At 39.7% G+C, this 25,277-nt stretch overlaps 1 protein-coding gene across 1 annotated transcript; it reads right to left on the bottom strand.

The window, feature by feature from the left end:
- Positions 1-994: 994 nt before the first annotated feature.
- On the bottom strand, positions 995-24,858 carry HELLS (helicase, lymphoid specific). The gene is made up of 22 exons (XM_082486241.1): positions 24,764-24,858; positions 24,550-24,671; positions 21,241-21,363; positions 19,742-19,801; positions 19,223-19,259; positions 19,066-19,130; positions 18,529-18,570; positions 17,507-17,731; positions 15,850-16,032; positions 15,453-15,596; positions 14,671-14,867; positions 13,891-13,987; positions 12,715-12,876; positions 12,055-12,197; positions 10,322-10,460; positions 8,751-8,834; positions 8,546-8,665; positions 6,658-6,774; positions 5,573-5,732; positions 2,373-2,469; positions 2,080-2,156; positions 995-1,544 (listed from the first exon to the last, which is right to left on the bottom strand). The coding sequence occupies exons 1-22, from the start codon at positions 24,792-24,794 to the stop codon at positions 1,447-1,449; spliced, it is 2,523 nt and encodes an 840-aa protein (XP_082342367.1). The 5' UTR covers positions 24,795-24,858; the 3' UTR covers positions 995-1,446.
- Positions 24,859-25,277: the final 419 nt, after the last annotated feature.

Below are 25,277 nucleotides of genomic sequence, written 5' to 3'. Positions count from 1 at the left end.
TTGCATTTAGATACATCATATACTCTTAAATTTCTTCTCTAGCATAAAACAATGCATACAGGCGACTAACTTAGTAGCTCAGCAAATGTAACACGTGGAGACAGCACATGTTGGACTTTGCATTATTCAGGCTAATAAGTAACTGAGCAGAAAACTTAAAAACTTTTGTCTTCAGCAATTAGAAACAAGACAGGGCTTCCAACAGGCAAAGGTCAAAGCCAGCCTATTCATTAACTTAACAGCTTTGTTCCCTTGTAGAGGTAAGGATAAACATATCTCACCAATACAAAATAACTTTCTCTAAATCAGGAGAACAGATTATTTTCTACGGAGATTAATAAAGATCATAAACTGACCTGGAAACTAGCCTCTGAAGTCTCATAGATTAGGTCAGATTTTATTTTATTCCACATTACCTGTGCCTTGGCGTAACTAGCTCAACTGCAACTGTGACAGCTCCAGCTGCAATTCCATGACTGCAACTTCCAATTACACCTAGATGACATTTTCACAAACCAGAACTGAAAATTTAAAAGTTACCTGATGCCCAAGTTGAAAATCACTGCTTACAGCTGGTTCTTAGAGGCTACATATACAACATCCTTCACCCGTCTTTTCTGCCCCACTGCAGTCTCAAACCCTCCCTTCCCAGAAAGTACTCCGTGGTCATCCACATACCCCCCCAGACATTCTGCACTTTCACCTTCCAACATCCTTACCTCCCTCTATTTGCTTCAAACAGGCACCTTAGCTGGGTAAACTGACAAGACAGATTAATTTAGATTTTTTAGGTTCATTCAAGTTGCTTGTTTTTTGTTGTGGGATTTGTTTGCTTGCTTTGAGGGTTTTTGGTTTGATTTTGGGTTGTTTTTTTGTTTTGATTTTTAAATATGTGAGATTGGCTAAGCTGCTAAATGAGTAGGGAAAGAGCAAATTCATGGACACAACACAAACTCTGCTTATTTAAGAAGTTATGCTAAAACCCCTACACCTTAAGGACAAACCAGACATTTATTTAATCAAAATAATTCACAGAAGTTAAAAACAGAAGCTACACAATTGGCTGTTACAAAGGCACATGTTCTCTCCCTTCCAAATAAAACCATAATCGCCACCATATAAAAAAAGTGTTTCAGGACTTCCACAGGAAGATTTTTTCCCCCCACAAGTTTTCCATTTTTTAACCACTGATCACAAGAGCTAGCTGCAAATGTGAAACATGCTCATTTTCTTAATTCTGTAAGAGACCCTACCAAAGCAATAACGTGGAACTATCACCTGCATTATACTGTGGAACATGTTAAAGGTCACTGAAAGAATACAAGGGATTTGTACAAGGCCTTACAGAAAGTCAGCATAAAGGATCAGTATGTATAAGTGATATCTCTGGAAGATCTGATGTCAGTCATATGTTTGTCCTGCAAGACTACAGGCCACATTTGCATACTAAAACACACATTCCGCATTGGAATCTGATGATTCTTCTAGGACCTTGAAGACACCCATTTTTTCCTTTTTCATTTTTTCAGAGGTCTTCATTTGATCTAGGATTAAAAGAAAAGAAAGATCAAGAATAATAGATTAAGCGCTTGCAACCTTGCTATGGCAAACAGTTTGCTACTAAAAGTTTGTGCTTGAAAATATTTTTCAGTTCTGTGCTTAGAGAAAAAAAAATTTAACACCTCTGGCTAAATCTGACTGGAGATAAGCAGTTTTAAAATCTGCCTGAACTAGTCTCATTTTCCTGAGAAGAAAACAGAATGCATTAAACCTATTTACAGCAACTTACAGGGAAAATTGCTTTGCAGAACACCTCCTAATCTAGGTTTTTCCATCTACAGTACACTCAGGGCATGAATGTGGTTGCCTGGAATAGTTCTGTTTAAGTTCTGTTATTTCTCCTTCAGCAAAACCTAGTGAAAATGTCAGAAAAGGGGCCAAAGAGTCCTTCAGGTGTACAACACAACTGTAGGGATGCGAAGCTATGGCAGCTTTCTACATATAAAGACTCCTACAAAATATGAATTTACTGTTGAACAGAAAAAAAAAAATAAAAAAAACAGATGAAAACTGACTTACCAATAAGATCACTTCTATCCAAGAGCAACTCTAGATCTTTATCACTGATTACTTTTTCTTTAGATCCTTTAACCTCCCTGTTAAGGAAGAAATAATCTCTCTTAATACAGATAAAAGCACGTTACAGTTAGTATCGCATACAAGTCAGCTTTCCCACATAGCAGAATCCCTAGGAAATTCTTTCCGCTATGAAGATCCACATACCACTTCATAAGAGAAGAGTGCTATTGACAGCTGCTTGCAAGCTGCGAGTTACAAGATCATGGTCCAAGAAAAATATGAAATCTGCATACCTCTCATAGTCTCTGGATTTCAATAATTCTATTAATTCCTGAGGGTCCAGGCAGCTCTTTGACTGTGCTAGACCAGATCTGCCACCTTTAAACTGATCTGTAGAAAGGAGAAATTGTAAGAAAGTACACAGAGACAAGAATAAAGTCTGTAAATTCTTAAATCAATGCTGGATGCACATATCGAACAAATTACTCTTGCACATCAAAATTAATGCTATGTTTCATTGTTTTAGCCCTCAGGTAAACACACCTTATACTAATAGCCTAACTGGTGAATAAAGTCAGAGGTACATGAAGAGTTTACATGCAGGCCTTTCACCTTCTAGCTGTAGTATGCAGAAGAACTGATTGAAACACCAATTCAACATGCACACGTGCACACACAGAGCAGAAAAGCCATTAGTGCTACTTACAGTAAAAACATTGTAAATAAAGTTAGATGGTGGATGCTGAAGTTTGTTCCCTTTGTATTGTAAGCTGGTTGAAACAAAGTAAGCAGTATTAACCACAAGATAGGAAATGCGTGAAAAATGTGGTTTGCAGAGAGAACATCCCTCAGTTTAATGGACTAGACAGACATGACAAAATAATACACCTGACAGAGATTGGTTTCTTGAGTTGACTATGCTAACGCCTATCTACACACAAATCTGGATGTTGGCACAAATATCCATGCTCAGCTTCAGTTAAGTAAGTCTTTTATAATTTTTTGGATAAGTCAAGCTCAGTCTTGCACCTTTCAAGGAGACAGGCAAGGCTTACTGTTCTGTGCCAGGTTTCCTCAGTTTTTATCAACGCATATACCCATTTTATTAATGCGTTTTCATCAATCCCTTTCATCACACTGCTGTTCTTCCCTATACCTTGGTTTCAGGAGTCCTCCTCACACCTTTTCCCAACTCCCTCCAAGGGCTGGCTCTTTGTCTGTGACATGCAAGTCAGATGCAAGTTCTAGAGGGGTTTGAGCTACAGGATTCTCCCTCCCACTAACATCTCCTGCTGTGACACACTGGATCCAGGTCCTGTCATGCATTATTAGTGATGCAGTTTCTCCCTTTTAGTTTTCAAAGTTTCACAAACTATATGGCATTGAATTACTGCTGTACAGGCCTTGGGTTGCAATAATAGTGACACAGAAAAATACAGGAGACCATATCAAACACTTAACACTTTAAATCGAAGTTTAGGTCCATCACTTCCCCTCAATCTGACAACTGCTAATTTAACTAACATCATACTGGTTCTCATACAGTTTCCTAGGCAACCTTCTTCAATAAAACAGAAGCACAAGACAGAAAGAATAACCTGGTACTGAGGCCAAATAAGCATTGTTTTGCAACAAATCCCAGTTCATAAGCTCCAGTACTTGTACTGTACACATCCTATGTGGTTAGACATCACTGAAAGGCCTGACTTAAGCTTTGTGGTATCCCTTTTGTATTCACTCCTCCGAAGTTCCAACACTTTTTTTAGATATTCAAAATTACAGGATCCATTACATCACAGTGGATTTAAAGGTTCCTGGAGGGGACACCCCTACCTAACCTGCAAGATTTAGATATGATTCACCAATAGTTATCAAGATAAATCTTCAACTTATTGCAAAACTGAAGGCATGACCCAACTTGACACTTAGCTTCCTTCCAGTACAGTTAGTCCCAGTTCCCATTGCTAGTTCAGTATACGGCAGTCATCTACTATTAGAGCCCATTCTGTTTTGTGCGCTCATCTTGCCACTTTGGTTTTAGCTTCGGGATGGACCATAATCAAATCATTAACAAACAAGTTTTTCTTACTTAAATTGGTCATTAACATGCCTACAAAGAGTCAGACCGTAGTTCTGGCAGTCACACCAAGACAGCAGTGGCAAACAGATTACACAGATAAAGGAAGCATCTAACAAAGATTACTTAACATCATCCAAACCCAAAGACAAACCACAGCTTAGGCTTGACAATTTACGGGTTACACTTACAGGTAAAGGCCTTTCTGCCCTCATGATTTTTTTTCCCTGCTGCCCCTTAATATACTAAGGTAAGTTCGCAACCTCCTTTAAAGTTTAATATCCAGCTAATTATTGTCAGAAGCCCATACTAAGTTACAAGTGAGCTTAGTGTCCGGAAAATGCTATAGGGAGTTATGGTCCAAATATCGCAAACAGAATAAGCTACAGAAGCAAAACAGGATTCCTATAGGACCCAAACAAGAAGAAATTTACCCTCAAGAGAGACACTTCAACTCAATCAATTTCTAAAGACTTTTGAATATGACCAGCTATATAATCAAGAACACAACAAGAATCACCATTGTTCTGCACCTAAAACCAAGGACTATTGTTCTATTCAGCACTGGTTAATTGTTCAAACTGGACTATTCTACTGTGGTTATAACATACTGTTCTTAAATTCAGAAGGACAGGTGCAAACAGGATGCTGAAGTTTTTTTTACAGTGATTTTACAGCTCTAGGACATGCAATCTCAACTAAGTTTAGTATGAAACCCCCCAGAAACCAACTTCCTATAGTCTCTACTCATTTTACAATTTTAATAGGAACATTCCCTACTTCAGCAAGTTTGCCAGTGCAACTGGAAAAAAAAATTAATCTATCGTTAAACTTCACATCATGAAACACTGCTCTAGATGTCATTAGATAGGCATATTGCTCCAAAAGAAGAATTATTATAAATTAAACTGCAAGCAGTAAAAATTTGTTTAACTGCTTTTCCATTTATATTCTGGTTAATTTAATTTGATTTTAAAAAAGATAATCAACTTAGACTTGGCATCTACACCCAGTGTTTCTGATGCTAAAAGTCCAGAAACATTTGGGTCAAACAAACTATCATCTTGCTGACAAGCTGCTAACAAGCTCTACTTTCTTATTGCCTGGTTTTACCTATATTTTTTTCAGGTAGGTCCCCTCTTCTTTTCCCTTACCTACTAGTAAAGGAGTAGTCATAACGTGGTGATTACAGAAATACTAGAAGTGCTCTCTGTTAATTTACTGCAGAAGTATCTACAGTGTGTCTAAGAACGCATTTTGAAAAGTAACACTATATAGCCACTTGTTGGGAGGATGAAGTTTTTTGCATTACAGAAAACATACTAAGCAGTCACAAAACAGAGCAGCAAGAGCTCTCTCTTGAGATTTAAAGCAGCAACACATGCTTAGAGGAAATCATAAGAGAAAGATACTAACTTTTGTGGATAATCAGCTTCTCCAGTTTCCTCTTGGCAGCAGCTCTCTCCACAATCTTCTGATCAATAGTATTCGCTGTCACAAGGCGATAAACAACCACGGGCTTTGTCTGGCCAATTCTGTGACACCTGTCTTGGGCCTGCAAGTCCGACTGGGGGTTCTGAGCAGATAAAGAAACAAGTTAGCTACACCATTAACTCCCCCACCACCACACACCACAGACAGCATTTTCAATAGTGAGCTCTGAGAGTCAGAGCAGAAGCAATAAGCAGGGCAGCCATGGGATGATAGAACTCTACATCTCTTTACTTTTAAACTCATCTCTGACAAGCTCTGCTGCTGTAGCTGCACAGCCAGAGGAACCCAAGCAGCTCAGCCTGCTTCTGCACTATGTGCTACAGTTTTCAACAGATGGACATGTTTTGTATCACAAATTTAGCCGAGGGTGTTGGTGGAAAGGTTTTTTTGTTGGAGGATAAGAAAAAGGGATTTTAAAAGTTTTCAGCTGTTTCTGAAGTTGCTTTAGCTTTCCTGAAGTTGAACAGTCATGCAAACAGCAGAGCTGTCCATTAAAATAAAGATACAGAGGTCTTCAGTCATCTCCTCCTATACCTCTCTTCTTCCCAGCCTCCAGACTCGCAGGAGCAGCAGAATCCTAGCTAGCTAAAATACACGTGGCAAGTCACAGGAGGAAATTCAAAGGGCTCATACTAACATGGCAACTGTTGGAAACAGGGAACCTGTAGAAGGTCCGTCAACATTCAAACTTTATTAACAGAAAGAAGGAAATGCATCTTCAACAGTAACAAAACCCCCTCTTGCTTTTGGTATAACTCAGGGGCAAACAGGCTAGTTTTGGATACCAACTCTAACGTCGTATTTGATAAGCTAGGACTTCTCAAATCAGGCTGTGTATTTCTTATATAGCATGTTTGCATACACTACTTACTATTTATCTTCATGTAACACCTCATTAAAGTTATAGAAAAGGTCTATACCATAATGGGTTAGTAAACAATTATCAAAAGCAGCAATAGAAAAAGCATTTTATCACACATCACTAGGTTAATAGTCTGTCAACATACCCAGTCACTATCGTATATGATAACTGTGTCCGCCGCAGTTAAGTTAATGCCCAAGCCTCCAGCTCTTGTACTCACTAAGAACAAGAAGACTTCAGGGTCATTATTGAATTGATGCATCTGGAAGAGAATTTGTCTATTAAAAAACAGCAGATGGATCAAACACAACATATCTAATGTTTTGAGACCTGTGTTTAAGAAGATGAATGGAGATAAAATACAGCATACACTGTCAGAGGCCAAAGAAGAATTGCATGCATTTGGGACAGGACAAGACCAAGAAGTAAAGCAGTTATATTTTGTCTGATGATTCCAGTCAATGAGTTGTCTACCACTCAGAGTGGAGATTACTATAGTGAGGTGTGGTCCAAATCACATCCACCTCTACATAACCTACCATCCACTGATGAGCAAGGTGAGCAACGTCCAAGTTGGCAGTGCATAAAAACATATCTCTTTCTTGTCACAAGCAACAATTTAAAATATTGATGCCAACTTGACTGTAACCTCCAGCCACCCTGCATACCTCCTCCTCTTACTTCAAAACTAAGAGTAGCTTTCTGGCCTCCTACTGAGCATCTAGCCTACTTTCACTGCAGAATGTTTCCAAGTGTCAGCACAGCTCTTATCAGGTCTGCAGTATCAGTCAAAACATAGTCTAATTTAGTTTGACCACCCACATGCTGGTAGAAAACTCTTAAGTGTTTAGTAATTGTCAGAACTTTGATCACAGCAGAGAAAAAGAAACCATCACCCCACTGCCAGGTGGAAGCAGCTACCCCCTAAAAACTCTCTAGAAGCCCCATATCCTCTGGGTTCTCCTAGACATCAGCATCTGCAGCACCAGCAGCAAATCATGGAGCTGGGAAGAGCCTTGCTGAAAGTAGACTGGTGACCTGGAAGATTTCTCTCATCCTGCACCTATACCACACTGTGGTAGGCACACAATCAACTCCTAAAAATCCCCACAAGCCAGCAATACAGAATTTTACCAGCTTATTAAAAGTCACTATAGCTTGCTGACATCTTTCTAGTTAGCCTTTCCTCTTTAAGGATCAGCTCTAACATTAGCACCCTAAGGGTTTAGGGGTTTGATTTTCCTCAGCCGCATTGTGGCACAGAAAAAAAAAAATGGGGTAAAGGGAAGCACAATTTGAGATAGATGATCTGTCATCTGCCACTGTTTTTCCTCATCTTCATAAACACTAGTGCATACTTTGGAGGACAGATGGCCATTACAGCACATCCCCTAGATGCATGCTGCATACTTCCTCCATATAGGCATTGCTCTTTTACATCTCGTCAAGTCCTCAGTGAGGTGGTTTTCCACAACCACCCTGCATGGCTGCTCTAAATGATAAATACATGTCTCAGGAGTAAGGCATTCTGTGGTTATTTGAAACCATTACAAGTATGCAAGAACAAAGGATTGTGCTGGAACAAACCCACGTGCAGTTTCAGGCTGAATTTACAGGTGTCCCACTAGATACAAAACCTAATTTCCTGGAAATCTACTTTATTCGGCATTAGATTTGCAGTACGCTCCCAGAGATGCTAGCATCACATCCTGGATGCTAGGAAACAATATGTGCAGGGGTAAAACTGGGTTTAGCACCTGCCACAATCTAGATATATTACATACTTCACATTTGGGCAACAGAATATTTGAGCACCCATCATTCTAGGCATACCCCAAGATATTGGTTCATAACGCACTTCACTGGTTCAGTATTTCTGAGCTGTACATATTAAAGCAGCAGCAAGGATGTCAGTTTTCAACATAGATGTCTTTTCCCTATAAAAAGCTAAATGCCATGCAAAGTCATGTTCCAGTGTCACAGGAAGAAGCAGAATTTGCTAACAGGTTCAAAGGGCATATACATCTACTTACATTTTCTTCTCTCTCCGAATAGGACATAGAGCCATCCAATCGACTAAATTTGAAGTCTCTCAGATAGCAGTAATCCATCAAAATGTCAAGCATCATAGTCATTTGTGAGAACAACAAGACCTACGAAACCAGGAAGATTCCTTAATACCTTTTTTGGGTCATAAGGAACAACTACGCCCACCCCACCCTCAATCATTAGCTTTACCTTATGTCCTCTCTTTTTCAGTTCAGGAAGCATTCGGTCCAAGAGTAGGAACTTGCCTGAATTCTTTACTAGATCCTCATCAACCTTGGAATAGGGGAGAGGAGATCATATATTACAATGGAAGGATACCAAAGGTTTCCCTGACTCAGAAGCACCACCAAAAGCTGTCTGAAAGCCTCTCACAGAAAACAAGCTTGTACCATCGTTTTAACTAAAAGCCTTAAAATCGGAAGCAACATTAATTTTAGCAAACCACAATGAATCAGTTAAATCACAATGAAACTAAAGCAAACCCCACCATTTCACATGCCCAAGTAATTAAAAAAAAAAAAAAAAGAAAAACCACACCACAAAAAAACCCACAAACCCACAAAAAAAACCCAAAACCAAAACAAAAAACCCCCAACAGCTAGTTTTCATCCCATTTCTGGAAGGAGAAACCCTAATGATTTTAATTTTTCCATATGGAAAAGCACTGTTGTTTCTTTCCCAGCTTGCAATTAATGCACAAGGCTTCCATCTACTGAGCTGAACAAGTTACTACACATCAGCCAAGCGACGAGAAAGTTCACAGAACAAGTTTTAACACTGCTACCTTACACCCCTCTTTTGCTCAAGGGTTTGTTAGATTGAATTCTTGCTATAGGCTAAGACCAGGGATTTAGCAACTTCTCAGGCCTGAGCCATAACAGCAGCCACCTTGGTAAGTCCTAATCCATTTTCCTGAGCAGGCACTAGCTCCTGCAAGTGGTGTCAACTGTAAAACAGTCTGCATTTTCTACCAATTAACTAATTTCCCCTCATCACCCAGACTGGGCTATCTGCTTTTTATGCACTGACTTTACATTGATAAACTTCGACACCTTGCTCCTGAGCGCAGCTGAATCTGTTATCACTCACTGAACAGGAAACATGACTACACATGCCCACAAAACTACATTTAGAATGTGCAAGTAACTTCCAGTTGTTCAAGATTCTTTCAACTCAAATTACTTCATACTTTCCTATGTTGCCAACTGCTTTGTGTAGATTAAACTACCAGCTGGCCTTTGTGATATAATTTGGATTCTTCCTCTTTTGGGCAGGAGAAAGGATGCTGTATCCTCTGAGCAGACAACTCTGTTGTACTTGATTCAGCCCTTCAACACCTCAAAAGTTACCACAGCACCTCCTATGGCACATATAATTTGTCACGAACTGTTCACCAAGGTTAGAATTTTTTGTTATGAAAATTAAAATTAACTTTTGTGAGGAGAACGTGAGGCAGATCCTAAAACACCTTGAGTCAATGGAACCCAGCTACTGTTTGAATTCATTAACTTTGCTTCCAGCAGATGAGCGCTGCCGTAACGAAGAACACTATGGCATCACTAGGCAAAGGCTAAATGGGTGCAGAGGCTGAACTGGTCTCTGCAATTGCTGCTGCAGAAAGCTTTAAATGATGATTCAGTCACACTGCTGGAATTCAGTGGGGAAGGATATGCCAAATACATTGAAAAGGTCATTCTTTACTGCTGTCAGCTCACAGTCTATTGCTTTTTAAACGCCTGGAATCACTTTTCTCATAATACCTTGAATTGTTGTGTAGCAGGGTCCAGTGGATATTCAATAAGATAGGGGTGATTACAACACTTCCTCAGTAACATCATGATATTCTGCAGTTTAAGGTTCACCTCTGAATCCATGGGAATGCTCACTTCTACCACTGGCCTTGAAAAGATATGTCATCTTATTAGTACAGAAAGTGTCACCTTATTATGCTACAGATACTTAAAAAAAAAACCCCAAAACAAAAAACAAAATCAAGCAATGGATTCACAAGCTATATCAAACGTTCTCAAAATCCCTCATAGTTAATAGAGCTATTACCAGACGAAACTTCTTTTAGGGCCACACTTGGCACCAAAGGCACAAGTGTTTGCCATTATTGGTTTAAAATACAAAAGGGCAGTCAGTAGTAATCAGAAGCAGAAAAAACAAGTTGTGCAAGTCACCCAGCAGAAAAGGGAACAGATGCAAGCCCCCTCTAGAACAAATGGTCATATCTCCTGAGTAACGATACATAAGCTATTCCAGTACCAGCTCTCTGCCCATTCCATTTCAGCCACACGTACACATTGCAGGATTCACAACAGATACAGCTATTTAGCTTTTCCACATCTAAGTACCGTCTCCAACATAAGGGAACCATGCATACCATAAAACTAATATAAACATATATTTATGTGTCTGTTCTTGTGAAGTACACTGGACTACAATAAAAATCTAGCAAAATAAATATATTTCAACCCTGAAGATTAATCTGGTTTTCATTATACCCAAGAGAATTCCAACCAATTTAGAGCCAACCAGCATCCTGGTTTTGGCAAGGTCTAACGTAATTGCTCAGCTCCCTCAGTCCTGAACCTCAACTCTGATCTTAAATCACCAGAAAATGACCAATACCTGCCACCAAAACAGCAATAACCAAGCTGGCCATTTGGGTTCCAGGCATCAGCTTAAGCCTACATATTTTACAAAATTTAGCAAGGAAACTACTCCTCCAGACTTGAGCTCAAACTTCGCCTCCAGTATTCCTGAGTAATTTTGCAAAAACCTAGGAGTTAAATGTAGTTAGCACACCAGCATTATCCCTTGTCCTGTCTTTAAGCCACTGGAAGATAAACTTGTGAACGCAATTGGACATTGGAGACAAAAGGTTTACCTGAACCTTGCAAAGCCTGCAAAACCTAGCAATAAGCCAAGGTCTTCTGCTCTTTGTCCTCCCTGCTAGCTGTAAGCCAGGACCTAAGCTATTACAATGAAACTACCAAATAACTAAGATGAAGCAGTTCTTCTTTGGCTGGCACCCAGCACCTTCTTAGACCTTGAGGTTCTTCACTACCAAAATGTTTTAGCAGCCCAAAGGAATTACATTCCACACTATGACTTTTTACGTCTGTATGTATTATCAACAGCACTACCGTCACAGGACTTACCCAAGACCGTGACACTAATGAAAACATGGACTTAAGAAGCAATTTCATTGCTAGATCCTGCAAAGGCCACAGGTCTAGGAGTAAGTGTCTTGTAGTTAACTATAACTCTAATGGAGTCAGTGAGTGATGGCGCATCCTAATCATCACTATCATGGCCCAGCGAATATAAGGTAAAAGCAAAGAAACAAATTATAGAGCTACAAGCATAGTGATTTACGAAATGCCGTTATTCTTGATCTATTTGAATAAGCAAAGCTCTGGAAGCAAACTAGAAGGAAGATATTCAGTATAATAAAATAATTTAAAAAATCTTTTAGGGCAGGTACCTCTCTTTCTCAACTTCCTCTTGCATTTTGCTGATCAATTTTTCCAAGTCATCAGGTGAACCATCGTGTTCTTCGCAATAATCAACCAGTTTTCGGCTACGGCGTTTTGGTCGGCCTGTAGGACTCAACTCAACTACTTCTTCCTGTGGGAAATTATACCGTTACAATCAACGGCAGACAGCTTCAGATTCAAAGCCTTGTGCTGACCCAAGAATTCTCAATACTGAAAAGAGACCTCAGTGATATGCTCCATAAATACTACTTAGACTCAGCAGCTGTAAATTTTGCTTAGCAGGAAATGCAGCCCAAATTTTAAAGGTCTATACTTGTAGATTTTGAAAGCTTCTGCTTGATTTTCAAAGGCTGCATTAGTACCTTACTGATTTTACAGCAGAAACTATCAACTCTATGAGAACTGTCATCTTTTTCCCACAAGCTTCAAGTTATCAAGAATATATTTACACTCATAATATTGTATTAGTTCTGTGTCCACTGAGGCTAGTCACAGTAACTGCCATTGAAATAGGTAACAAAAGGATCAGACTAAAAATTTAAGCAAAAAGTGAGTTTAGTTACAATGGTAATGAAGCAATACCAATGTGTTTTTGCCTACAAACTATTAACAGCAAGCACATTTCTAACATCCATATTAGTAAATACCTCATTATTTCCAAACAGTTTCCTAATGGTGCGATTTACAATGGCAGTATAGAAAGTTTCTTGCTTCTTTGCCAGGGGTGCATATACCACAACTTCTCGTTTAGGAGGAACCTCAAGAGCAACATCAGATTTCAGCCGTCTCAGTAAGAAAGGTGTCAGAATCTGAAACGTTGAGCAGATGTGTTACAATTACTCATAGCTCTTAATATGGCTAGTTTTTTTTTTTTAAAAAAAAAAAAAAAACAAAAAAACCACAACACACCACAAAACAAACGACAAAAACACCACACAAACAGGTCTACCGATACACTATTTTGACAATTTAAAGCACAGGAGTTAATTTACAGAGTTCCATATTTCATTTTTTAATATGGATGCCTGCTCCAGAACTTTTATGCACATGCTGGTAATACATGTTTAAACAACATATTCGCTGACATTTGAAAAATGTTTAATGTTTTAATGTTTAAAAGTGTTTAATAAAGGTGCAGTAGTAACAACTTTACAGACCTTTTAAATATTTTTCATGAACTGAAAATAATTTTATTATGAAACAGCTCAACAGCTCATTATTGTTGTTATATTTCTCAAATCAAGTTTTTCTAGGAAAGCCCCAAACTTTTAACAGAAATAAATGATAAATTGAGAATTATATCTAGAAGATATAAATTGTGTCTTTCACCATCAGCTTATGATGGGAAAATTATAGTTCTTTAAGCATTTGCTTCTACACCTCCCAATAAAAAAAAGTTTTGAGTGTTAGTTTGGTTTTGAAGACAGGTGCATTATAGAAGTAGTTTGTGAAAAAGTATTCTGTTCAGCGCCTAAAAGTTACATGAATTTCCTCAAAGTTATCTTTCAACAAAATATACCAATTAAATCTTTTGGCAAACAGTAAGTAAGCAACTGCAATTAAGTGTGACTAAACTCAATTCAGTTCCAAGAGTAAAAATAAGTCATTATCAAAGAGGTATATTGTTCCTTTCAGCATTTGTAAGCGCTGTAAAGATTGAAAAAGAGCACCATAAGTCTAAGGAAGTGCCACAATAAAAGCCTTGGGCCCACAATTCAGCTCCACAAACAAGATTTTGACACACTTCAGAACAATGGTCAATGTTATACATAAACCATGAAAAAAAAAAAAAAAAAAAACCACCACAAAGAAAAAGTGAAAACCTGATGCAGCATATGCAAGATGTTTTGTTCCCTTTCTTTAGCAATAATATCTTCGGCAGTTTCTGTAATGCTGGTAATATCAAACCAGGATTCAAAGCTATAAAAACAAAGAAAAAAAAAAAAGAGAAAAGCTTACTTCATAGCTATTATTTTTCGTTATTTAAGTATACTATTCTTCTCTTATACTGCAATTTAAGAAAAACAAAGCACTAATCCATCACGAATACAGGGTGAAGAGGAGGTATTTATGAAATATCCCTGTCAATTCAGATGCTTGAGGTTTAAGTGATGGGTAAAAAATACTTGTATTAGTTGGAATATACACTATGATCTATTATATTCAATCTAGTCTATTAGTCTAAAGACTGTTTTGGCAATGTTCTCCCATCTCACCCCCTACTGCTTCAGAAAATGATCCATCTCCCATGGGTCCTATGAGGTGCCAGCCTCACACAGCCTTCCCCAGCACCTCAGAGAATCTCAAGCAGCACTAAGCACTTATGATTAGACAAACATCTCTCCCCCAAAATGCTCACGTCTTGGCTCAGAGTTGAGCTTCCACTATCCATAGAGCTGACAATTACTTTCTTACTTTCTGAAACAACTAAGCGTGAAGGCAAGACACGTCTCAAAGCCTTGGCCACCAAATAATCATACCAAATTACAACCATACCATAAAATAGCTCTTCACATGGTGATACAAGTTTAATTATTAAAGAGTCACAATAATGTCCAAACAGAACAAAGAGGAATAGTTTTCACCATCAGATCACAACCTACCTTTTTAAATCATCAAACACATCTGGCAACAGGAAGTTAAGCAATGACCAAAGCTCTGCCAAGTTGTTTTGCAGGGGAGTACCAGTCAACAGGAGTTTATTATCTGCATTAAATCGCTTCAATTCTCTGATAAGGCGGCAGTTCATATTTTTAATCCTATGACCTTCATCCACTATCAGGTATTTCCAGAAACAGTGCTACAAAAAGAAAGGATATTTCAGTAACTCTTAGCTTCACTCCATCGAAACACATTCCAGATGAGATAAGCAGCACTTATAAGACTGTCTGATACTGTCCATTACAAAGATTCTATTTGCTGTTGTTTCTCACTTTGCCAGACTAGAAGACCAGCGTATAAACAGTTAATGCCATATGTCTGCTTCATGATAACTGCATTTAGAAAGCTTAGGTGATTACAATAAAACTCCTACAAGAAAGTCATCTCTGCTGAAACAACCATTCTGACATTAACCACGATACTGACACACTAAGTACAGCTTTTACCACAAGCCTCCCTCATCATCACCTACAGAGAGGTAATGAAAAGTATGCTGTAACTACCTGCTTACTTCACTTTTTGGATAGCATTCTGTTTGAAGAACTTGGAAACATAAAATTCCAGAGCCACTGTTACCAAGGAAAAAGTGAATGCCAATATAAATGCTACAGTATGGCACTTGTACAGATGGCACGTGGGATTTTTTTTTTTTACTACATTGAAATGCATTGCTATTAGTGATGAAGCATTCCACCTGTCCTAGGGCTTTCGGAACTTAAGATACCTGCAGGGCATTTCTGTCTCGCATTGCTATTTCAAAGGAAGTAATGACCACAGGATGGATTTGCAGAGATCCTTGTCGCCCGTGAATTTTACGAACCAGTTTACGACGTTCCTGCTGAGCTCCGTGATAGAGCATTAGTGGAATCTGAAAAAATGAGGTTTAGAAGTCAGGTGAATTTAGATGACTCAGGTGAGTAACCTCATTTAAACTTAAAGATAGTAGAGATAATTAGCTTTGTTACAAGAAGGCTGTAAATACACAGCAAGTCACTGCACAAGTCACCACATAAACAATTACAATTAGACTGATGTTCTATATAAAGTTTCAAGGCAAAGAATTAGAGCAAGAATTAAATAATTTGTTCTTTAAAACCCAAGGAAAAAAAAAATTCTTTTACCTCTGGAGTAAACCTCTTGAATTCAGACATCCAATTTGGAAGAGTAGACAAAGGACCACATACTAAGAATGGACCAGGGACTCCTCGTTCCACCATCAGTGCTATTGTTGCAATACACTGGATTGTCTTTCCCAACCCCATTTCATCAGCCAAAATGCCATTGATACCATTTTCCCAAAGCATCTGCATACACAGAAAAGGAAATGTAAATGCAAACTAGCCAACACCTTAAGAACAACAGACATCTTTAGGAACATAACACCTGTAAAAACTCTCCATTAGCCACACTTTATATTACAGACAAGTAAGATTTCTCCATGATGAAAACACAAACACCTTGTAAACCCCAAACATTAAAATGTAGGTGCATCTACTTCTAGCCAATTAAGTGCCTGACTAGGAGGCAAAAACCTGAACAGTAAAGGAAAGGATGTTAATTAGTGTTGCAATCAAAAACCACTTCAAACACAAGTACAGCTTACACTATAAAGTTTTCATGCATCCCAGCTCCAAAGAATTCCCTTAGCTCCCCCCTAAAAGACCAAGTTATTGTGCTGATGTTCCAGTTTTATCTGTTCAAATAGCTTATATAGACACAGCTGCTTCACCATAGGAAAAAGGTGCAATTCCTGACCAACACAGCCACCTGCTCCAGCAAAAGTTCTTTGTGCAGACACTGCCTATTCTGACAAGTGACAGAGCAACCTCTCGCAAAAGGACAGGTACAGAAGTGTTCTGTGGCTACTGTATCGTATATCTTTGGCTACTATTCATAAAGAAGGCTATTATAACTGGGCTGTTTGCCCCCCCTGCCTCCCAAAACAGGCCTGTCTTCCCAAAGCACTTCTCAGTGACAGAACAGTGAGTTTAGTGGCACTCACTTCCGAATTCAGCCTAAGCCTGCTAAAACAAGATGCATATGCTTGGGACAGGGTGGAGAAAAAAAAAAAAAGACACAAAAAAATAGGAGTAATGTGAGATCAGTAGCAGAATAAAAGTTAGTTCTGTCTGGCTGATAATTAAAAAGCAAACTCGTTACTTGTTCACTTGTTCTAATTTGGCTTGCAAGCAAAAACAGGTAGAAGTTAAATATGTATGGGAGAAATTTTTATGGCAAGTTTTAGTTTATTTCAAAAGTTCAAGACAAAATATTTTTAAAACACTGTGTTAATATCACTAGTTAGATTCCAAGATGCAGAGAATGGAAAACTTATCTGTGTCAGGCCTACAAGACAGTGGGTGTCTAGAAACACCTATGGGCTAGGTATTCAAACCCTGGAGAGAAAATCAGTAAGACTGTCTGTCCCTTAATAGTACGCATGGTCCTTCTGCTTTTACAAAGTATTTGTAAGGAGAGGCTGAAGAGACAGTTGAACAAGAAAATAGATGAAAGAAGGGAAGATGAAGAGCACCAACCAGAAAGTTTAAAGAAGCATTTACAAACACAGATATCCTCCCCATGCTGAAACATTATATCTGCTGCTTGACAACTTTTTCATAACACCAGATTCTTTTATCAAGAGAAATTATAAAGAACTGTATCTCCCTTCTTCACCTTCCCTCTACCAACTATGATCACAGTTTTCTAGTGTCCCTTCCCCTCCACTTCTGTTTCTAATCATCAACAGATTCAGTTTCATCAACAATTGCTCCATACCCTTAGCCACTCCATGCCTTCTACTTGGTACCACCGCATTACACCACCAGTAAAAATCTTTGGCTGCTGAAAAGGCACTGGTTGTCCATTAAATTTCCGTACTGGATCAAGGAATTGCTTGGCACTGTGTCGTACAGCTTGACACAATCTATCCTTAATGACGCTATTTGAGTCTCCATTTTTCTGCAGGTCTTCTGGACACAGGTTATCAGAAGAGCTTTCATCCTGTAGAGGGAAGTTAAATGAACACGTGCACGTGACAAGTGGAAAGCACATCAAAGCCTAGTTAAAACATACTTCTGCCCAATTTACACCTGTCTTGATGTGCAATGAAATGAGCCAGCCCCTGACACAAAGACTTATTTAGAGTAACTGTCAAGTCAAGAGTAGAATTTATTTTTAGGATTAATATTACTACACAGTTAGATGTCAACATGCAAAATTTCAATGCCTTATATGCATTTTTTACTCCTTTAGAATTGAAGAGCAGCAATAGCTACTGAATTGATTGGGCTATGGCAGTGGCCTGCATTTAATATATTTAATATATTATATTATTTAATATATTTTCTTTCCGTAAGTAGATTCTAGAGAATGTTGGAAAGAAATTCATACTGTGCAAGTAGCTTTTAAACTACAGCAGAAGCAGAAGAGAGCACACTAGTTACCTCCCTATGCTTGAATGCTTAAAAATCTCTACATCTTAAGGTCTTATACACCAGCACAAATATTTTAGTAAACTCCCGTTTCCTTTATTTTTGAAGCTACAGCTGTTCTATGAAATATAAGTATGTGCAAATTCAGTGTTTAAAAAAATAAATTAGAAGTTTTCACCTTGGATTTCTGAAAAAAAGTATTTAAGTGCATTCACTTGCACCACTTTAAAATTCTAATTCAGGACTTCAATATCTAGCAGAGATGTTTATTTACCAGAAAAGTTTAACATATGCTATAAAGAATAAAAAGCCCTCCCTCCGTTTGGGCTTAACACACTTAAGCTGCAATAACACGTGCCAACATACCTGATTTTCCACTTTACTCTTCTTTGCCACTGATAGTATTTCCTGGAAACAAAGGGAAAAAAGAAAGAGCTATGCTTATGTGCTTTTCAACCTCAAAGGCTACTACAGTTTGCATTTCGTGAGATCTTTTAATTGAAGAAACTGGACATACTTTAAAAAGCTTTCCATACAAAATCATTAATCATACAAGTGATTCTAAACAAGGCCACACACCAGAGAACACATTCCAATTACAAAGGGTAACTGAAAAATCAACTGCCAACATAGTCTTTTCACAGCTTGTCCCCCTAAAGACTTTAAAAAAAAAACTAAAAAAAAAAAAATCTACAGGTTTGACAACACTGCTTGTTACATAGATCTTTGTTGGAACAAAGTCATATGTTACAGGCAGGCTACTGCTGCTTGTTGGTTGATAATCTCCAACAGCAATGTATGAGAATGTATTGCTCTAAAATACAGATGTGACAATGCAGTTGCCTCACCAGTTAATCTGTGCTACAAAAATCCAGACAAGCCTATTTATACTTTATGGCCTACCTCTTTGGACATAATTTCTGAGATGTTGTATGTACCATCTTCTCTCCCCCTCTTCTTTTTTGCACCTGTAGGATAACATTTGAGTTTACACAACAAATCAAACATTAAAGAAACTAAAAGCACCAGTACTGACAAAAGGCAAAGCCTAATACGTTACCTGATTTATCCTCTTTGCCATCAACTGGATTTTGACCCTGGAAAATAAACACAGGAAGAGGTTCATCATCTTATGCATCTTTAACTATCATGACAATGATAAAAAGATGCGATCGGCCTCCAAACACTGCTTTTGAAAGCTTCTTATAGCAATTTTACTATTAAGCAGTTTTTAAAAATACTGCAAAAAAAAAAGTTGCTGCTTATCTTTATTAGTTCTTCAGCATCTTGGCTGAATAAACAATCATTGCTAAAACAAAAACCTCAAGACAAATTCAAACCATTTTCTTTAATATAAATTACTTAGAAACATCTCCTCAAGATGACTGTCATAGTATGTAATTTTTAAACACTCTTAAACAGTCTTATTATGAGTAAAATAAATACGGTATACTACATAGATCCTGGAAGCCAAATATTGGCTAATCTAGCTTTAGTTTACCTACCTGGATCAAAATTGACATCGTAATTTGTCAAGCTTTTATTCAGAAAGTTACATAAAGTAGCTAGTTAATCTTACCTTGGCAGACTTTAACATCATCTCTCTCTTTTTTTCTAACTTCTCTTTCCTCCTCTGTTCCTACAAAAAAAAAAAAAAAAAAAAACACACACACACACAAGCAAACCACACACATTTATCTTTCAGTAACACCCACAAGAGAACTATCCACTAGAGAACTAATAACAGGCATAGATTACGTTGTAGAGTTCTGTGTACTCTATAAACTATGTTTTTTGCAATCTCACTAAAAGCCGCTATTCTGACATAGTTTAAAATGATAAAGCAAAACTTAAACAAGAAAATGCAATTGCTCTGAATTGCTTGTCAGTGAATACTTTAAACACTTAAATACAGTAATTTAGAAAGACTCCAACAAGAATATTCCTAATCACAAACTCCTTAAGATCACATCTATTGCAGAAAGTTTTCCACGTATGCCGCTCCTTTAAGCTTCCACATATTACCACTTATGTTCATTGCAGAACAAATCAGTGTAAGTAGCCTACAACACCTTTAATGAAGAAGCACTTTCATGTCTTTAAGAATTTAAGATTTTCACCCCATCTACTGTTTCTACTTGCTGAAAGCAAAAGGCCCCTGGAAAATGTTAGGATTTATCAGACAGAGCACGACTTAGTACTGAAACATACATTCTATCAATGCAGTAACCATGAATTCGAGCTGACAGTTAAAACTACAGAAATATTTTACAAAGGAGGTTCCTGCAGTCTGTCAGTGTTACTTTTCCGAGAAAGCTGTTGCCCTGAATCTTTTCTTAAGTTTCTTCCTCCCTCTCAAGGGTAAACTCTTACAAGCTGTTGCCCTGAATCTTTTCTTAAGTTTCTTCCTCCCTCTCAAGGGTAAACTCTTACAAGCTTGTCCATAAAGGCACAGTTAAAGTCAAGATAAAGGTACATATGAACTCAGCAGCTCATAGATTAAAAAAAAGAAAACAAGTCAAACCATTTTATGGAAGCTCTTGTTTGGGAACAGCATGGCCTCGGATCACTGTAACTTATAAATTTGTTTGAGGGAGGCCTACATTAGCATCCTAAAGATACGCCTGATCCTCAGCCTTCAGTAATTAACACTAAGAGGCTGCACAATTTCCTACTTGTCAATTCTTTCTCTCTTCTATCCTCCCTCAAGGTCTTCTAGCTCCCTTAAACTTTGTTTCTTGTTTCAAATATTTATTCTTCTCTTCCTAGCACTCAAGCCAACAGAAGAACTGTAAAGATATCAGTGCCACCTTTACACTGTGATTTTAAATTATAATTCATGCTCTTCCCAGCTTTATTTATCTATGAACTTATAGAAGAAATTCTAAATATTATGTGAAGCACTACTTCATTCCCGGGCAGTAATTCCAGTAGATTGTCATGTTATTATTACAATTTTAACAGTACTTTTACTTCAGTTCAAACAGTAGGATGGAATAAAACAAAACAAAACAAACCCACACCAAACGCATGGCAGCCCACCTTAAGAATCTCTACGGCAGACAAGAATACACCTACCTCTAGTTGCTGCTGTTCCATTTTGGTTAGCAGGAATTTGGAATAGATGTTGCTTTTTTCAAGCAAATGTTGAAGCCTCTTATAGCGCATTTCACTTGACTCCCTGTCCCAAGAAGTGCGAGCCTGGCCAACACAAGGAGATACAAAGTATTTACAGATGCTTCAGAGTTAATGCTTTTAATACAATTAAGGGTTCTTACAGAGGATAACTACAATTGCCTCTCACACACACAACCTTTCCCTTCCAGGCATTATACAACTATGATTTGTGAGTGTATAGACTCACACGTACCTATAAAGTGCTGTAAGATGAAAGTAACTGAGGGTTGCATCCACTTGCATATGTAAACAGAGCTCTGCAACACACATAGCTCCAGTGCAGTAGCACAAGGCCCTCGAGGGCTCAAAGGTATCTCAACTCCAATTTACAGATTTGGAGCCAAATGAAGCTTAAGTTTATTTGCAGACTGCAAAATTTGGGAGGGAAAAAAAACCCACCTGGCAGAATTCAGCAGTTTCCCCAGTATTAGTTGGGACGCCTCTGTGTGCCATTTGCACAAAAGTACAGGTTTTCACTATGAACAAGAGATTCAGACAGCTACAAAACCATCATGCCTAATTTGCAGAGGCTGAGTCAATTTCCAATGTGAAAACAGTAACTTCTCCTTGCTTCGATTATGAAATCCACACAGGCTTTTAAAAGTAACTTCTGTTGAATTAGTCAAGGCTGTGCATTTAGAAGTTTGCAAATTACTCTTTAAAACTCAGATCAAGACTTCCCCAAAAAGAAAAAAAAAGCATTAATCGGTCTGCATTCATCTGACACAGTAAGAAGGTATAAATTAGCATCTCCAAGAGAAACCCCTGAAAGGTAAGATGCAGAGCTTTACAAGATGCTTATCTATGCCATTGTCATCAGAAGAAACACTGGGGGAAGGGCACGCTAAGACAGAAGGGCAAGGGAATCTTCTGAAACTAAATGGTCTAACAGGCAGGGAAAAGCTCTATCATGGGACAAACTCACTGACACAGAAAAGCAGGAACATGTTTCTCTCCCCCAGAAATCACACCTTTGTTTTCCACAATTAGTACTCTGTGTTATTCTTATCAGGTAGCTAACACCATATTCTTTTATGAGAGGAAGATCTATCTCCACAAGTTCTCTGGGGGAAGAGATTGCCTTCTCATGACTCTCCATACAGTTTTTATTTGCTTCTGCTCTCCCAATCCAGGTTTTTTCCTTCAGATGAAAAGTACCTGAGCTCAGAAAGACCAACCCTTGATGGCAATGCCAAGAGAGAATGTAATTAAAACTAAACTACTTCATTCAGCAAACCGCTATTGCTCACTCTGTATTGGAGTGAACAAAGCATCCTACCATTAATTAGTCAATCTGAAGGACTGTTCCCTTGACCAGCTATGAAAATTTCAAGGGGAAAAAGAGAAAACTCAAAGCAGATGGAACAGCATTGAACTCTTATGGTTTCTCCACTTCATCCTTTGACTCAAACCTTCAAGCCTCGAGAAGGTGGGATTTTTTTTTTCTTTCCTCCTTTTTGACTAAAAAGGTAAAAAATTTGCCAATCTTTCATCTCTCCACAATCTTATATATTTGCATAGTGGTGTTTTGCCATCAGCCCACAGAAAGAACAAGTGACTCCTTTGTTGAACTGTTGTACAAATCATCTGGCAGGCATCTGCCGAAGTGACAAGCATAAAACCCCCCCCCGAAGCTTCAAGAACATCAACTGCCCCCAAGACACCAGTAAACCTGGGTTTAACGACATGAGTGATTTGCCTTGGACCAACTGACCCCAACTGCACAGAGAAAGTGCAACAGAAGCACAGAGGACAATGGAGCAATACCCTTGCTATAGGCAAGTTCTGTGTATTCTCAAGAAACTGAGAGATTACAAAAAAAAAAAAAAAAAAAACCAAACCAAACCAGCCCTATCACATTACAGCATCGTCACAAAGTGGTTGGTTGTGAAAGACATTAAATTCTAAGTCCTTTTCTCAATACTTCCTGTGCAATGAGATAATATGCTCTACAAGGGTTTCCTCCTTACCCTCCAAAAGCATTGCTTGCAAATTTTTAGTTCCAAGTCTGATCAAGGAATACCTAGAGAAGTTCAGACAGGCTCTATCATGACTTCTTGTTTGCAAGAAAGAAGATTATGAGAATAAAGTACTATTTTCTAACTTAAGCATCACAAAATGCTGCAGTCTAAAGACACACCTTTATACATCACAATTTTTCTTGGTGAAAAGAAAAAGACTAACTAGAAGCATCCTGTTTTCGTGTTCTCCCTCCAAAACAGATTGGTCAGTATCAACCAATGCTTCATATCAGCATATGAAAAGATTCACAGCGAGAGAGAAATGAAACGTACTAACGACTACGTCATTTGTGTTGGGGATGTATCATTTCCTTAAAGCAGTCTCCACTTCCTGCAACAAAAGCAGACAGAAGTACCTTTGTGCTGGCAGCAATGCCCGCTGCCCTCACCTTAGTTAGGGGTGCGGGCACAACTGCCTGCCGGGAGAGCAGGAGAGCGACCGGCATCACCCCGGTCCTTTTTGGCCAAGCTTTCTAAGCCAGGCCACTTCCTTAGTGCCGTTGCTGCCTGATCTATACCTGCTACCAAGAGAAACGCGCAACCGGGCTTATTTCTGGAAAGGATAAAGGATAAAGGATATTTATAGAAGCGTCCTGCAGAGCCCTAATCAGGTCGTTTGTTTGGTGCGGATTTTTAATGAAAAAAGGAGCAGGAAGAAGAAAAGAAGCGTTATGCACACATACAGAAAATGCAGACAAACAAACAAACAAACAAAATGTTGCCTTTAATTTTTCAGATAGGAATTCAGAAGAGTGTGAACTTACTACCCTTTCTGAAATCAGCTTAAAGTGCATGATATCTTAGATTTTTAGGCTCAGAACGACAAAAGTAAAGAGATAATCTTGTCATTGCAAACTTAAATGCGTGTAAGATGCAGCAGGCTTCTTGCTGGCTGCAAGAGCACACCGTTAGCCTTCAAAACAAAACAAACCAAAACAAACAAACAAACAAGGCAGCCTGCCGTGGATGATCAAAGGCGCCACCGCCGGCAACTCCAACAGCCTCTCGCGTCCGTTTGTTTGGAAATCAAAGGAGCCGCACGACAACCGGCCCCGGCCCCCCGCCCGCCGCCGAGACGACTCACGGCGCGGGGCAACGGCCCCGGCCGCAGCCGCCCCCTCCCCTCCGGCTGCCGCGTGGGGTCTCGCCGCCCTCTACCTACCGCGCCCCCCCCCGGGCCGCCCCTCACCTTCTCCAGCATCTGCCGCTCCTTCTCCAGCCCCGCCGCCTCCAGCTGCTCCTCTTCCTCCAGCATGGCCGGCGTGATCACCGCCGCCTCCGCCTGCTCCCCCATCGCCGCTCCCAGCGGTTCTGCAACGGCCGCAGAGATTAACCACGGGGGCCCAACCGCCACCGCCGCCCCCTCACCCCCCAGCCACCCCCGCCTGCCGCCGGGCTCTCACCGCCGCTGCTCGCCGTGTTCTGGGCCGGCATGGCCGCGCGCCGGGGCCGTTGGGCGCGAGGCAAAGCGGTGCGGTACGGCGCGCTCCGCCGAACTCCCGCGCTCCGCTGCGTGACCCGCGCGTCGCCCGCCTCGCGAGAGCGAAAACCGCGCGCTTAGCCCAAGCCGCGCGAGAGGAGGCGGAGGCAGCGCGCTCGCGAGACCTTTCGCCCCGCCCCCTCTCAGGCCTAGCCGGGGGCCATTTTGACTCCTGGCAGGCGACGGGCACATCCGGGTACCGTCCCGCTACCCCGTCACCGTTACCCCGGGCAGCTCCTCGGGCCCGCCCCTGCTCGCCGGTGCCCCGCGTCAGGCCCCAGGGCTGAAGCGGTCTTGGCCCCTTCCTGCCCAGCGCAGGGGCTGCAGACTGCCGCTGTGACCCCTGGGCCTGCGGGCCCCGGGCCCTGTTAAGCCGTGCTTATGGCCCTCTGGTGTACGGGCCGCCCTGACAGAGCCGCCGCAGCCCGGTACCGCCA

Source organism: Vanellus vanellus (genome assembly GCF_965231255.1).
Source record: "Vanellus vanellus genome assembly, chromosome: 7".
NCBI lineage: Eukaryota > Metazoa > Chordata > Aves > Charadriiformes > Charadriidae > Vanellus > Vanellus vanellus.
This window is presented reverse-complemented; position numbering and strand designations above follow the sequence as displayed.

Excerpts from the sequence above, each read along its gene's own strand:
- HELLS (XM_082486241.1), bottom strand. The coding sequence starts at position 24,794 with ATGCCGGCCCAGAACACGGCGAGCAGCGGCG. Across the intron at positions 19,260-19,741 it reads TGATGTTAAAGTCTGCCAAG|GGTCAAAATCCAGTTGATGG; the intron begins GTAAGATTAACT and ends TTTATTTTCCAG. Across the intron at positions 1,545-2,079 it reads GGATAGAAGTGATCTTATTG|ATCAAATGAAGACCTCTGAA; the intron begins GTAAGTCAGTTT and ends TTTTAATCCTAG.